Here is a 15,713-nt window from a genome sequence, read left to right as displayed (position 1 = left end):
GTGATATGGTTCTCAATATTACCAAAGATTGGTGAAAGATTAGTCATATCTGGAGGCCAGACCATTTAAAGGCTTTACAGTAATTGAGCTGTCATGCGTAATGACTGATGCAGGGGAAGCGTGGGTTGACCACAGTTTCCCAGTGCTTTTAAAGAATGAACAATAAAATCCCACTCACAAGTGGCCGTAACCATTATCCGTAACAAACGCAATGCAGCAAGCACACATAGTACAGCTGCAGAGGGAAAGGGCAATTAGGGAGACGCAGGAAATGTTCTATTGGCTTCACTGTAGGCTTCACAATCCTCTCATTTTTCTTTTTTGCCCTCCTCCCACCCCCATGCAATGACACAAACTCTGTCTGTCTGTCATGTATGGGGACCTTGGCTTCTGTCTGTTCAGTTGTCATCCTCAATCTGTTGACATCTTGTCTTTTCTCCAGTCCTATTGAGCTCCCTGTGTTCTCTTTGGATTCATGGTTTGTTTTCTGTTTTTGTACTTGAAGTTCCATCATTTACAATTAGAAAAGCTCCCTTCACAAATGTTACACACGAAGATCAGCTATTCAGTCTAGACAAACACTTGCATAATATGTGGCAGCTCTGGTTCAGCTTTCCAAAGTCTGCAAATCATCAGGCCCTTACAGATGACATCAGGGTTATTTAAAGTATGACGATTTTAAAATTGAAAACCTATGCCACAACTTGGAGGCATCAGGTTTGTGGTAGGCCTTTTAACACCAAGTCCATTTATTTTGCTTTACTTTTTTATTTTAAACTGTCATTGCACACTAAGTGATGATGTGTTATTCTATTTGTTGCAAAATTTACAATGTGAGACAAAATTGAGTCATTAGGTGGTGAAGATGATTTTGTGGACCTCTCTTCTTCAAAAAAAGAAGAAGTAACTTTTGGGTCCATCCAATCCTAAAAAAAAGAGCAAGGAGAGTTTCACTTGCTGATAAAGGATTTGCAGAATTACCTCGATCCCTTCTAGGTGTATTTCAGGATGTCCATGGCCATGTTTTCATATACTGCTGCTAACCAAACGAGTTGATCCTGAACAGTAGCTGACAGTATGTAAGAGGTAGACACACACTCACACACCACATCATCAATCCAAATTGCACCATCAAAATAATATGTGCAAGTCTCGACTGAGATCAGGGTCAATAGTTGTCCTGTGATCAGTCTGTTTTATCACACTGAGGTGGCTCTGAGTTTTCAAACCTGCTCTGAAAAAATTCATGATGGGCTAAAATTTCCAAATCTACTGAGCAACATGACTGACACAAGGTCGCATCTATTTAAAAAAAAACGACAACAGAAAAACAGACTTTGTGTGGGGGATAACCTGGTGTCTGCATCTTTAAGTTTGGATATTCTTAGTAGCAAAGACGGATGATCCCTCGAACAGACTACAGACTGGCAAATTGAGTTCCAAGAGCCTCACATTCTGCACCACCTAAAATCAGATGAAAATCTTTTGTCTGAAACATCTGAAATGTGAAAATGCAAGAAGCCTTGTTTCAGGTTTGAGGTAATCCAAGAGGCATTGAACATTTTTCATGAACTGTTTTAATAATGACTGAAACAAAGTTCCAAAGTTGCATGTACATTGATCAGAATACAGCAACTCCATAGAAGTTTAGATTGTTTTAAACATGCATTTGGGATCACCATCAACGGACACACATGGTCCAGTCAACATTAGTCAGAATCTCAGGGAGTTCACCTACCACAGTGGAAGATCCAAGACACAGGATTCATCTCCATCGTATCTAACACGTCTTTGGTTGTGATAATAATAACCTGTTAATACATTTTACATTGTTCAACATGATCCAATAAATATGCAATTTTCAGATATAAACACATAACTAATTTACATGAATATTAATTATTTAAAAGACTTGAAGGCTTCAACTACCCATCTTAGCAACCCAATGCGATGAAAACATAAAGAGAGACACTTGTTAATCACTCAACATGCCTCTAGGCAAGGCTAAGCATGAATGTCCGGAGGAACATTCCATTCCAAGTTCATTCAGCAGCCAGAATAGGTGGAGTAAAGTCAGAAAAAAATCCCAGTACATGATTCATGCTGATGACTAAGTCTAAGATTGGTTGCCAATAATCTATTCAGGGCTGTGAATTGCGCACAGGAAACCATACAATGGCAGTATTATGTGTGCGGCCAAGCTACTCATTATAAATTACAACAGTAGTTATTGTTCAGAGAGCTACAAATCTTCACTGTGAACATTTGTCAGCACAAGAAAAATATTCAAAATATTGTGAGACAGTGCCAGAGGGCTGCCCAAACCCCCCTAACTGAGTCAGTGTAAAAAAAAACAAAAGACTGTCTCAAGAATTAGGTCAAAATTGAGCCCACACAATATTTTTTTCCTCCCATCATTCTTATTTTTTTATTTTGCCAGAAAGGAAATTGCATCATCAACTGGTGCACACTGGCTTTCTGGTCACACGTGAACATTCTTGAATACAACAAGTCTGTTAAAGAAAAACAGACCATCAGTGACTGAATGGCATCCTCTGGTGCCTCAGTCTCACGTTTACTGTCAGAATTCTGCCTTTAAAATCAAAATTACAATTTTCTCATTACAGTCACCCTAATCCTCCTCAGTAAAACTGTGTTTTGTCACTAGAGATTTTTTAAATACATTTTATTTTAAGATGCACACAGACAAAATATAAAAATTCGGAAATAATATCAGTTCATTTAAAGTAGGAAAAAAGTCGTAGCACCAGCTCAGACTACATACACAGCAATTTATTAAATAATTACGTTAAAAAAGACCCACATTTTTAACCTTACTGAACAGGCCAAAAACTTGTACAACAGAACCTTTCATGTTCAACTATTTAAAAAAAAAAAAAAAAAAAACCTTTCCCATATTTTTATTAGCTTACAGTGAGCCCCTGGAGAGAAAAGTCAGATTTATCCACACAGAAATACAGCACTGGAATAAGAAACCCTTTGTAATCCATCAGCAGAACAGCAGCACAACATTGTAAAAGGTCTCAAGCACCTGGTGTCAGGTCTGCAGCCAGTCTGACTCTGATCTATCAACTATCACAGGCAGAGTTGATCATGCTGTGCTGTAGGTGCATATGTACTCCCTCTGTTTAACATTTCACAATAGGTGCAATATAATATCAACAAATTGTGAGAACAAAACTGCCCTTTCCTGGCTTGGTCGTCTACACACTCCTAACATGGCAGCGGTTAGGCCATGTTAGGAATGTGTTGGATCAATATGAACTGAATGTTTCACATACCAAAATAATGTTATCAGCAGCTAGACTGTCTGGGCGTGGGCCGGATTTTACTGTGAAAGTTTTCCGGTAACTATGTGATGTTTACAACTCTTCAAAGCTTCCTTATCTGAACCGCTGAGGTGGCTAAGGCAACACATTTAAACAAGTGTAAATAATAACACAGAGTGATTCAGCCTTCCTATGTCACCATCTCTGGTATTTCTCAAACCAATCCTGTCATTTTGTCCTTCACAGGGTTTTACCATCGTCAGTAACAGCTATCAAAGAATGTGACCTGGTTAAAACAATGAAAAAAGTCTTGGAGGTTGGCCAAATAAGGGCAGTGGTCACTATTTCCAGGAAGAGACATGCTTTCAAAAGATTATAAAAATAAACAGACTCCCCAAAATTCAGAAGAGGTGAAGACTGTTCTGGCAGAGGGGACATACCAACTTAAACACATGGCAGGAGCTATGTGCTGTGACGACAAACTTGGTTTCCTGGAGTCCATCCTATAATAACATAATTGTCTAGCTGCAGTGCACAAGTATTAAAACCAAATTATGGTAGGCTATTAATGGTGGCATTGTCTGATCAAGTCTGTCCAACATTTTAGAGTGAAATATCTGTGCAAAACAAGACACTTAAAACACATAACAAAAAACACATGATTGACATTAAATCTTTGAGCCATAAAAGGCTGAGTCCAAATAATAAAGATATACAAATGACAATGATATAAAAACAGATAGAATCCTCCCCTATGAGAAGCTGGAAACACTCTTTATAAACTACTACTGTTAGTGTGTCTTCTGACAAATAATAAATGAACTTGTTTCTGCACTAAAGGTCACAACAAAATTATTACTTTCATTCCAAACCTATAAGTTATAGGTTATTCGTTGCTTAATTCTGTTACATATTTTAGGGACGTTGCAAGAAAAATATACATACTCTTTAAAATAGTGTATCTTAGTTAAATTGTTATTAGGCAGCAGTATTTCTCTGTACTGTTAATAATGAGTTTTCTTTAAGTTTCCATGGAGTTGAAGTTGCAAATGTTAGAATTATATCTAGGTGATTGTAAGTGTCTGACCAGATTACTGAGGCAAAAGTTCAGCACCAAAGAACACCTGGTGTTCTTCCTTAACAATAAGGTCACGGAAAGATGACGTCACACGTAGTCTGCAGTTAACCTCCAGGTAAAACACGCCAGATGTATAGAGGGATTTAATCCACGGCTCCGTGCCACAATCCACTGTGTCGACTGATGACAGGAGAGGCCTATTGACACGGTAAGCATCCCGGAAAACGAACACTGTGTTGATGAGTGTCCTCCTCTCACATGTAAGGCTTGCCTTACTCTCATAGGCAATCTGCAGGAAGACTCTGTAGAAGCCGTTTCTTGGCACCACTAGGTCCCCACTGGAGTAGTTGAAACCTCCATTACAGAAGGCATGTCCAGCCTTACTCTCCCATTCAAGATATCTCCCATCAATGTTGTCGCCTCTAGGAACTATGAATGAGAGCAGAGAGGCAGAAATTAAATTATGAATGTTTCTACCTCTGTCATTTCTAGATAACAAGAAATATGTCACATAATCAAGTGAAGCCTGACACATACTAAAGCACAGGTGGGCAACTACTTTACTACACTACTTTTTGATTTTCTTTCAAACTAACTCAACAGTGTCTGTTTTGTTGATAAGCACATTATCAATCAGAGAGGATTAACTAGTCTGTGAAACCTGATCATTTAGTCTTTGTTTCCTATGGAGTCTTGCAGACACTTGTCTAGATGTCTGCGAGTCGATCTTACCCAATTGTCTAGACCTTGGACTTCAGTAGTCATCGTCAGGAACCCAAATATTATTCTGGGTACGATTCACAATTGCTCACCCTCCTTTCCCAAACCACCTCCTTTCCTGTCTGACTTTGAATCATTAATGTGAATCATATCCTATGGCCTTAAAGACCTACATTCCCAAATCATCTGTATTGGACAAGTTGGGAATACGACTCAATAAATCAAATGACTTATAGAGGCAGACCTTTGGGTCGTAAGCCATCTTTGGCTTTAGCGACTAGCTGTTAGCAAGTAGCTCTGTTAGCTGTTGAATTAATTGGTCCAAATAGCAGACAGGAATCTGCCTGCACTAGGGTTGGGATGATTTAAGAGTTAAAAAGAAAACTACAATTTGTATTTTTCGTGGTGAATATTCATTATCAGGATAATCGTGAATATCCTCACATACAAAACTTGATCAAGCCATCATGAAATGTACACATTGTCCCATGCCTGGCCCACAGGGCAACCTCGGATACCAGAAGAGTCACCGTGGTCAACAACGCTCAGCTCGACTGATCTCACCTGCCTCCTAGTGAATAAACCTGGACACCAGACTGGGACTCAACACATCCTCTGAGACCAACTGAGGTTATTTTGAAGACAGGGGATAAAGTACAGAGGTGATTTACAGCAGCTCTGACCAGGATTATGACTTATGAGGGACAAGAAGACAGGAGAGGCTTGAAGCAGTGAGCGCCTGACATGGTCTGACATCAGAAGTCGGCGAGTGAGTTTTATGTCGAGTCTAACTGAAGTGTGTTTATGTTGAGTTAATGGGGCGAGCACGGGCCGGGGCTAGCTGGTTAGCATGCTAACTTCACTAGATACTCTAGATTGTTCACACTTTGCTGATCATGTTAGTTAATTTAGAGAATATTTTTCCTAGAACTCTGACCATATCTTACATATTGCCTTTTAAACTACTCCCTTTCTTCTGCAAATTCCGCCACTCTTTCACTCAACCTGACCAAACAAGTGGTACTAAAAGAAAGACAGGAAACAAGTGAGGAAAAACTAAACAGAATGCCTCCACCAAATACTGCAGCAGACTGCAGGGACCTTCTACGGTGGCCCTGAAGTGCAAAACACAACGGCAAATCAGAAAACACAACGACAAGTCAGAAAACACAAACGCAAATCAAAAAACACAAACGCAAGTCAGACAACACAAACGCAAATCAGAAAACAGGAACGCAAGTCAAAAAACACGAACGCAAATCAGAAAACACGAATGCAAATCAAAACACATGAACGCAAATCAAAAAAAATGAACGCAAATCAGAAAACATGAACGCAAATCAGAAAACACAAACACAAATCAAAAAACACGAACACAAATCAAAAAACACAAACACAAATCAAAAAACAGGAACGCAAATCAGAAAATCAGAAAACACAACATTAACATTTGCATTTTTGATTTGTGTTCATGTTTTCTGACTTGCGTTCGTGGTTTCTGACTTGCGTTCGTGGTTTCTGAATTGCGTTCGTGGTTTCTCACTTGCGTTTGTGTTTTCTGACTTACGTTGTCTGACTTGCCGTTGTGTTTTCCGATTTGCCATTTTGCACTTCAGGGCCACCGTAACCTTCACAGTGTTGCAGCTAGGAAAACAAAGTCATCGCTTTTGAACCCTCATAAATGTAGGAGCAACTTTTATCCCCATGTCTGCTTTTATGATTTTCTGACTTGTGTTCGTGGTTTCTGACTTGCGTTCGTGGTTTCTGACTTGCGTTCGTGGTTTCTGACCTGCGTTCGTGGTTTCTGACTTGCGTTCGTGGTTTTTGACTTGCGTTCGTGGTTTCTGACTTGCGTTCGTGGTTTCTGACTTGCGTTCGTGGTTTCTGACTTGCGTTCGTGGTTTCTGACTTGCGTTCGTGGTTTCTGACTTGCGTTCGTGGTTTCTGACTTGCGTTCGTGGTTTCTGACTTGCGTTCGTGGTTTCTGACTTGCGTTCGTGGTTTCTGACTTGCGTTCGGGTTTTCTGACTTGCGTTGTCTGACTTGCCGTTGTGTTTTCCGATTTGCCGTTTTGCACTTCAGGGCCACCGTAACCTTCACAGTGTTGCAGCTAGGAAAACAAAGTCATCGCTTTTGAACCCTCATAAATGTAGGAGCAACTTTTATCCCCATGTCTGCTTTTATGATTATTGTGACCATCAGCTGATCACTATCAAAATTATAATAGTGATCCATTTGTCAGATGTGCTTTTGGAACAAAGCAAAAAAAGATGTTGCCGTCTCTTGTGTGACCGACTGTGAGTCATGAGGCGTATTACTGAAATCCCTGCTTCGCTGTGAGGTGATTCACAACTGTTATGTTTGTTGTGCTTAATTTTCCATGTCAAGATGTATTGAGTCTTACTCGAAACCACAGCCAAAGTAATTCAAGCTGTCTGTATCACAGTCTATGTAAAACTCTATTTTAGTCTCTAGTGTTATTTTAAAGTTCAAAATCTTTATATCATAATCTATTGGTTCCCATAGATTGTTATATAGAACCAACTCTATTACAGTCTCTGCAAATGCTGAATCTGGTTGCATATGGTTACTAGACATTTGATCTTTGCCTGATTCTAAAAAGGCTTGGGTTCAAATTAGAATGTCTACTTCAGGCTGTGCACCCCCATCGGAAACAAACATCAGTTACAGGCAAAGTACAGTGAAACCCTCATCCTACGTTCCCCATGTGTTTACCTGTTAGCATGGCACTTGGATGCTTGAAGTCATCATGCTGCTGCTGATCGACGCTGGCTTCTAGAAAGCAACATTTATGAAGTGTTGTTTTACACATTAATGAATAATTGCTATGACAAGCCCATTGTATCTCTCCTCGCCACAAACCAACACAACTTATCTCACTAGATTATTGAAGAAGATTATTGGCCTATTTACCTGATGAGTGGTTGGCTGACGGTAGAATTGTCTGGAAGACACAAAACAATATTAGCCATCTTTTTTTATAACCAACAGTAATGGCATTAAAACATGTATATCACAGATGAAAAAAGAATACTACAATAAATAAAGTAGTAAGTCCATTGTAGTGGCATAATTCTTACCACATAAATAATTGTTTCACGTGGGATATCAGAGAATATAAATCAACTCGAGTTCATGCAGTTGTTAATCATACAGTTTATTATATAAATATTGCTACTATATTGTTAGGCATAACAGAAGTGGAACAATATTTAGTAGGGATTTAAAAATACAGTTAGGGTACCATGATATCACACAGGCACAGTACCAGGCCTGTTCCACAAAACACACAAGCCTGGACATGAAGTGGTTCCAGGCCAAAATACATAGTTCATGTGTTGTTATTGTGAGGAAGAACTCTTAGTGAGAAAAATTGAGATAAGACTGCCGAAAAGACTTTCGTTTTCTTTAGCCAGCAGACTGGAAATCAGAAACAACATCTCATACTAATGAGTAACCAAGAAACAGCCCAGTGTGAGTTATCCAACTGCTCCAGGCAGCGTAGTCTTATCAGAAAATAACAGATTTGGGAATGTCTTTGACCTTTAAGGGAATCTTTCATTAAGTCCCGATAAGCCGTGTTTTAGAGCTGGCTCGTTGTTAAACCTGTTGCTCAGTCGCTTGTGTGTGGCTCGGCTCGGTGTTTGAGAGGCGAACCGAGGAAAACTCCACACAGCGGCCGTTCTGTGAGGCTCAGTTACAGGCTGAGGTGACACCGACAGCGGCGGTAGAAGCACCGGCAGCAGCTCGGGCTGTTACCGGACACACTGCCACTGTAGCACCGGGGGTCTGAGCAGCATGACCGCGACCTGTTCACGACGCGCCTGGCTTGCGTAGCGGGAACACCAGCTTTGTTTTACGGGCGTGCAGCGAATTGAACCCTGACGCCAACTTTAAGCTAACTTTAAGCTAACGTTAAAAAACGCTGCAGCAGGAAATAAAGTGTGACCTGGTCTGGAAGCACAGAGAGCTGGAAAATATCAGACGGTGACATTTGTCCATGAGAGCCGCAGTTGGAAAGACGTGTCCGCAGTCAAGCTGCCGGACGTTTAATAAACTGGAGTACCTCCAGCTCATTTCACTGACGTTACAGGACGCTGCTACTGAGGTTAGCTCAAGCGGTACGGACTATCTATGTATGTAAGGTTAGCCTACCTGGTTATCCGGTGACTGATGACCTCGTCCTCCGTGCAAAGCCGTGACCAGTAAGCCCAGAGCTACTGAAATGAGTAGAAGGAGCCCCACGGCTAAACACTGGGCCATCCGCTGGAGCCTTGTCTCTTTCTGGCGAAGAAGGTGGTTCAAAGTTTGTTGCGGGTGTAGGCGCGCCTCCCCACCGCAGCAGCAGCCGTCTTCCTCCATGCCGCTGGTTTCCCATGCGAGGATAAGTCGGCGGCTCCCATCCGACATCTCCATTTATCAGCGTGCTGTCGCCCACGTTGAAAACCAGCGCATTGGTTGGTAGTCTCGATTTAAGCGAGTTTCACTCAGTGTCTAGACTCGGGCACGAACTTCCTCTTCATGAGATTAGTTTCCCATTAACTCCACACGTCTCTTCTTCAGTTACACACAGCAGCCCTACGGTCGTCAAAAGCGCCCGACTTCCCACTCACATACTTTAGAAGAATCTGTGCTCACCCGCAACACGCAGCAGCAAAGTACGTCTGCGAGCAGTTTTTACTGTCCCATTATGATCACAACGTAACCTTAAGTACACCCCTCTGTTAGGGACAACAGAATCAGCATGCAGACTGAGATGTTCTGCTGCTCAGTGATGGATAGATGACCGATGACAGACAGACAGACAGACAGACAGGACGAACACACTCGATACTGGTGGTACTGCTGAAGCCCTGAGTGACAAGTGAGAATCTTTTCTTTCTCGGATCGATTTTCAATGTGTGAACTATTCTCCTATTTATGACTTGTGATCTGGTGAAAACAAAAAGGAAAATCTCTATTTTCATTTATTTCAATCTGTGAAAAGGGCATGTTTTGTTTGTTTCACGGGATTTCTTGTAGATTTTGTGAATGGAACATCGTGAGGATAAAAAGTGGTAGAATGTTTGCTTTTTCATGTGAAAACATTTCTTTTTGTTTCAAATCCTACTGATATTTTTTTATTTTTTTTACATGATTTCACAGATGGAAAACAGGTTGAGAAACTTCAAAATAATATCCTGTCAAAACGTTTATTCCCGCCAGATCACAATTCATAAACATAGGAGCAACAATAATTAATTAATCACACAAAGAAAATGGATTACAAGGAAAAATAATTCCCACTTGCCTGTCCGGGCTTCTATTAAAGGAAGTCAATAAAAAACCCTGCTGCCATTCAGATTCATTGTAGCATGACCCAAACCACAATGTAAGCTACACAGGCTCGTCATCATGTAATCATCAAATACCATTATGCAAAAAAACATAATGAAAAGCAAAAAACATAGCAACAACTGGGGAAACACCAGTCAGAAAAATGTTAAATCACAACACACTGTATGACAAACAAACCCTCAAAAACCCAGCTTACATCATCAGAGAGCAAGCGTGACAAGACACACACACTTCATGTAGTTAGATCACCATTTCTTCATTCCTTTATAGCACATAAATCTCACAAGTATGGACTTCTACAACTGCTTTGTTTCATGTAAATACACAGGGCATCTTTGCAAGACCCCCAAAAACCTACCTTAAAATATATAACCATTTATTATATTAAAATAGATTTATTAACGCATTAGTTGTGTAAGTGGTCATATAATTCAGGTTGCTGTGGAAACACAAAGTGCTATAATATTAATAGGAGAAGTGTACCAGATCCCTCAGGTCAGCAGTTCAACATCAGTATCCAGATGTGTGTGTTTGCGTCACTGGATGAGGCAGACTGAGGACAAGTTTGGGTTAGCAATGTTTAGGAATGTGCAGAGTCATGTAAGTGAGACAGATTAAAGAATAGGTTATTCATTCAAAGAGGTGTTTTCCTCACTGTTGCCTCACTGTTCAGAATGATGTATGTACACAGTTTGTCAGCAGAAGTTTGTTCTCAAGTTCATCTGCTTGGTGGAAAAAATACAAGACTTATTGTTATTCCAAACACGCATCTGGAATCTTAAAGTTGTGGCAGTGATTTAAGTTAGAGCCCAAACAATACTGGAACTGATGCCTTAATCTGGGGGGGGGAATGATGATATTGATATACCAGCCAACAACATTCAGAAGTATATGTGGTTATGAACCATTTGACAAAGTCATGTCATGGAGGGAGGGTAGACTGTAGTTTAACAGTAAACTCTCCAAAATGACATCACTGTATTCAAACAGTAGACTTCTCTGGGAATTTAATATTTCTAAATGACTCAAAGAAATATTTTTCTGCATTTTATTTTGTAGAAAAAGTTTTTGTATCGGCACATATCAGGCAACATATACACCGATACAGATATAGATCTGTAATAAACCAATATGGTGGGCTCTAATTTAAATAAAGGTACGTGAGAAACACAAAGACAACAGTTAAACCCAGTTTTATTTGAGAGTCGAGCTCTGACTTAGGGGTGTTATTTACAGCATTGTATTCTTTGTTTTGAGTTTTGGGTGGTGCGTTTCAATCCTGCAGCTGTGTATATGGCAAAGTCCACTGAGAATTAGAAACAAAAGTAAAAATACAAAAAGCTGTGGGCTGATTGCATCATCACACCCTAGAGTGAAAGGTTGGGAGCTTGTTGAGTGACAGTGTACACACAGTATACTACCTGTACAATAATAGTGCTACTATTCACATTCATCTGTACAATAGTCATATTTACAGTGATCACATTAGGGAAAGAGCCAGTACCTGAGGAGTTAGTTTCATAATTAACTTTACTCATTCACCATGGTAAAACAAAGCGCACCCAACCAATGATAGCCTAAACAACACAGAAAACATGTCCAGGATCAGGTGTGAAGCTTTGAAGTACATCAGTTTTACAGCAACACGGTTTTAGCTGATGCATTCTGATGTAGGCTGGTTTCACTCAATAACATCAGTATCATTGCTAGAATACTGTTTATGTTTAGATATCAAACCGGTCTTCTCATTTGAGTCATAGAGACCAACCCCTACACAAATGTGATTTTTCAAATGATTTGTTCAACTTTTGCTGAGCAAAGAACTGATTAGATTAAGAGAATTTTACTGCGGTTTATGCAAGCCTAGTATGAGTCACTACCGTTCAGTAGTGCTAAGTGGTGAGAGTTTATTAGTGTCAGTTGTAGGTTCTTGAAAAGAAACACTCCTCTTAGATACTTCAGGTGAGCTGGCACGCTTTAACAAAAGACAGGAAGCTATAAACAAAAGATGAGGTCATTAAAATGCCTGTGCCAGCAGCTTTCACCTTCCCCTATGACTCTCTCCAAAACAAACTATACATGAAAACATACTGGCCAATTCAAATTACCATTCGACAGCACGTAAGATAAAACACCATGAAAAAACACATCATACATGTGCAGCATTTCTCCCGAGAATGAAACATCAACCAATAAATAAGAACTGAATAAAAATTAATTAAATAACAATCATTGTCTCAGTTTCAGATCACTGGTCACGTGATCACATTATAACTTAAACAGTCAGAAGTCCATTTTAAAAATATCTGAAATGCTAGGCTCCTCTTACCACTTTCAGGATCACTGTTTGAGCAGACAGGTGTTTGCTTTGAGCCCGTCTTATGCCAATTACCCTCCTATTCTGGACAACAGTGCCTTCTACAGGCAGAACTCAAACAAAACATTTTTTTTCTTTGGACCCATTCCGCTGATCGCCCATTCCACACAAAATCATATAAAAAAGAGAACATTTGGAAACTCTGCGTCTCTTTTCCATATTTTTGATCACATCTGCTTGATCTCACTGTCAGTATGCACAGTGAAGTGCAACACCAGCAGGGGAAAAACAAGCAGTCATATATGAAGGAGCTTTGGATTTGGTACTTTCCAGCAGCTTTGTGCCATCTGTAAATCTAGGGGTCCAGTCTGGGGAAGGATGGATGGACTGCTAAGCCTTGTAGCAGTTGCCTTGGGTGGTGAGTGCCAGCTGGCCGTTGGGTGCCACCTCGTTGGCCTCGTCCTCCAGCAGGCCTGACACGTCAGCATTGGGGATGCTGTCGTGGTAGCTGCTGAAGCTGATGTTGTCCTCTTTAAGTTCGATGGTCCAGAAGGGGGCGTTGAGTTTGCGGTTCTGGTATTCCCGGTAGGTGTACACACCTCCGACGAAGCCCAGCAGCAGCAGCACCACCAGGATGATGACAGCCAGAATGATGATGTTGAACTGTGTCCAGGAGACTTCCGTCAGGGCTGCTGTGGTGTTGTCAGTGGGGCTGCTGAGGCTGGTCAGCTGGGTGGTGGCTGCAGTGCTCAGCACGGTGCTCATGTTGCTGCTGGATGTCGCGGCCGGGACGCCTCTTACTCTAACGGAGGTTAAAGTGAGGCTGGTGTTGGGCGTGAAGGGGGATGATGTGCTTGATATAGGAACCTGTGTTGTGGTTGTATCTGCTGGTGTGGGAATGATCCGGGACGCTGAGGAGGGAAAAGCAGTGTAAATGTTATGCAATGCAATGAAAGCCTGTAATAACTGAACAAGTAACAAGTGACTGCAAATCGTTGATGTTTAACCAAAACTAATAGTGACACCTTGTGGCAAAAAGATATAACTACCTCTAAGCTCAGACAGAACTGCTGCCTTCTTTTTTTTTAATGAGGCATCTTTAAAGTGACAGTGTGTAATATATCAAGTATTTAGCGCCATCTAGCTGTGAGGTTCTACATTGCAACACTCCTTTGCTCAACCCTCCTGTTCTGAAGACGTTGGAGACGTTCCAGAAGCTACGGTGGCCCTGATGGACAAGAAACTCATTTTCAAAATATGGACTCTTTCCCAACAGCGTCGAGTATTTCCACTGATTCAAGTAATGAGGTAAAGATGTAGTTAGTTATTAAGGCTATAAAACTAGAGGTTCCCTCTCAGTTCCGCAGTCAAGCTGGCTCTGAGCGAAAACGCGTTTAGCCTTACTACGCAGTACCACGTAGTGCTTTGTGTCCCTCTCGGCAGTCCATAGTTTTTCTAAAACCGGAAAGACATGGCGGCCTCCATAGAGCTTGCCCGTGCTATGTATATTCAGATAGGTAATTCTTCGCTCAGGAGGATAAGTCAAATTGTTGGCAGAGGTAATTGTACACCAATGAGGACTTACTTATGAACGAAGACGTTGATTTGAGTTAATAAATTACTTAAATCGTTACACACTGTCCCTTTAAGTGATGACATTCAGTCACTATGTTGGTGTATTTAGTAAGTAGTACAGTAGTACTGCACAGTAGCATGTGGGATGACTATGCTCAATTGTCCTTCCTCAAACAAAATGAGGACATAGCAATAGACTTTATCATAAGTCAAACTAGTCAAACGTATAATTAATGAATTAACATTAATGACTAGATGCAGTCCTTTTACTTTTGCCCAGTCCAGGGCCTCAATATTGTGCATGATAGCTATGAGATGCATACATGGCACACTGTCATTGGTTATGTTATTAATATAAGTAGTTGTTTTTATTTCTTCTTACTACTGAGTGAAGTATTTCTTCTATCAGTTTGAAGGTAGCACCAAAACTATAGGGGTTAGCATAATCGCTACCAGCTCACAATACTCTTTTCATAGCTGTCTTTTGCTGTAGTGACTATAGACTCCTTAACAACACAGTATTTTGCCGGGGGCTGGTGCCCTACATCCTGAGTTTTCTGTGCCTGAAGTGCACTTTTGTTGGCTCACATTGGGTGTCTCATCACTTGTAACGCAAAACATTGTTCATTTTTATTTTTAGTTATGTTTGCTGCTCCTACCCCTGTGAAACCAAAAGTGAACGCCGATTTATTAACTTTACCCTGGCCATGATCCTTTTCACAACCTTACCCAACTCTGGTCACCCACACATAAATCGCTCTCCACTAACTCCACTAAGCCAACTTATATGCCTGTCGAGCATTTTTATAGCATATCACCTAAAAGCACACCATTACAAAAGGTTTTCCAGCAGAAAACTTCTCATAAACTGAACAAACAATCTTACAAGGCAGAATACCACATTCCATGCACATAGATGAGGTCAAATACACAAATTATTGAAAATCAATGTGCACGATGAGCATGGGCTGAAGCGGTCATGGAGGCAATCGAGCTCATCTTAGCTTGAAATCAGACAGTGTGCAGATATAATTATCTATTTAAAGTAAGTAAAAATTATGTAAACATTTTCTTTTTGTTACATTTTGGGAGTTTATTTTGTACGCATTACACTAAGTAGCAAACTCGATGTTTTTACCCAGCTTATCTTCACACTGAAACTGTGAAGGCTATCAGACGGAGCTAGCTGGTTTGCATGCCACCTTTATAGACAGCTCTGCAAGACAGAACATAGATGTCTTTGACAGAACATTCACATGCTTCCACATTACTCCTTTAACTTAAAAAGGTGATTTTAATTGCTACGGCTGACTAGAAGACCTCTCAGCACTGTGTCGGTGTGCACTTGATTGACATCTCCTTGGCTCTCCTGTTA

General features: G+C 40.6%; 2 protein-coding genes across 2 annotated transcripts in view; both read right to left on the bottom strand.

Annotated features, from left to right (window-relative positions):
* Positions 1–1,559: 1,559 nt before the first annotated feature.
* On the bottom strand, positions 1,560–11,491 carry LOC115581625 (lymphotoxin-alpha-like). The gene is made up of 4 exons (XM_030416881.1): positions 9,265–11,491; positions 8,023–8,053; positions 7,825–7,884; positions 1,560–4,797 (listed from the first exon to the last, which is right to left on the bottom strand). Exons 1-4 carry the CDS (start codon positions 9,523–9,525, stop codon positions 4,382–4,384), a joined length of 768 nt encoding a protein of 255 aa, XP_030272741.1. The 5' UTR covers positions 9,526–11,491; the 3' UTR covers positions 1,560–4,381.
* A 132-nt stretch (positions 11,492–11,623) lies between these two features.
* LOC115581624 (multiple epidermal growth factor-like domains protein 9) overlaps positions 11,624–15,713 on the bottom strand; it is a 39,779-nt gene continuing 35,689 nt past the window's right edge. The window contains exon 6 of the mRNA XM_030416879.1: positions 11,624–13,674. Within this exon, the coding sequence (XP_030272739.1) occupies positions 13,154–13,674 (521 nt within the window). The 3' untranslated portion in view covers positions 11,624–13,153. The remainder of the gene's footprint in view (positions 13,675–15,713) is intronic.

Source organism: Sparus aurata, chromosome 5, assembly GCF_900880675.1.
Source record: "Sparus aurata chromosome 5, fSpaAur1.1, whole genome shotgun sequence".
Taxonomy (NCBI): domain Eukaryota; kingdom Metazoa; phylum Chordata; class Actinopteri; order Spariformes; family Sparidae; genus Sparus; species Sparus aurata.
This window is presented reverse-complemented; position numbering and strand designations above follow the sequence as displayed.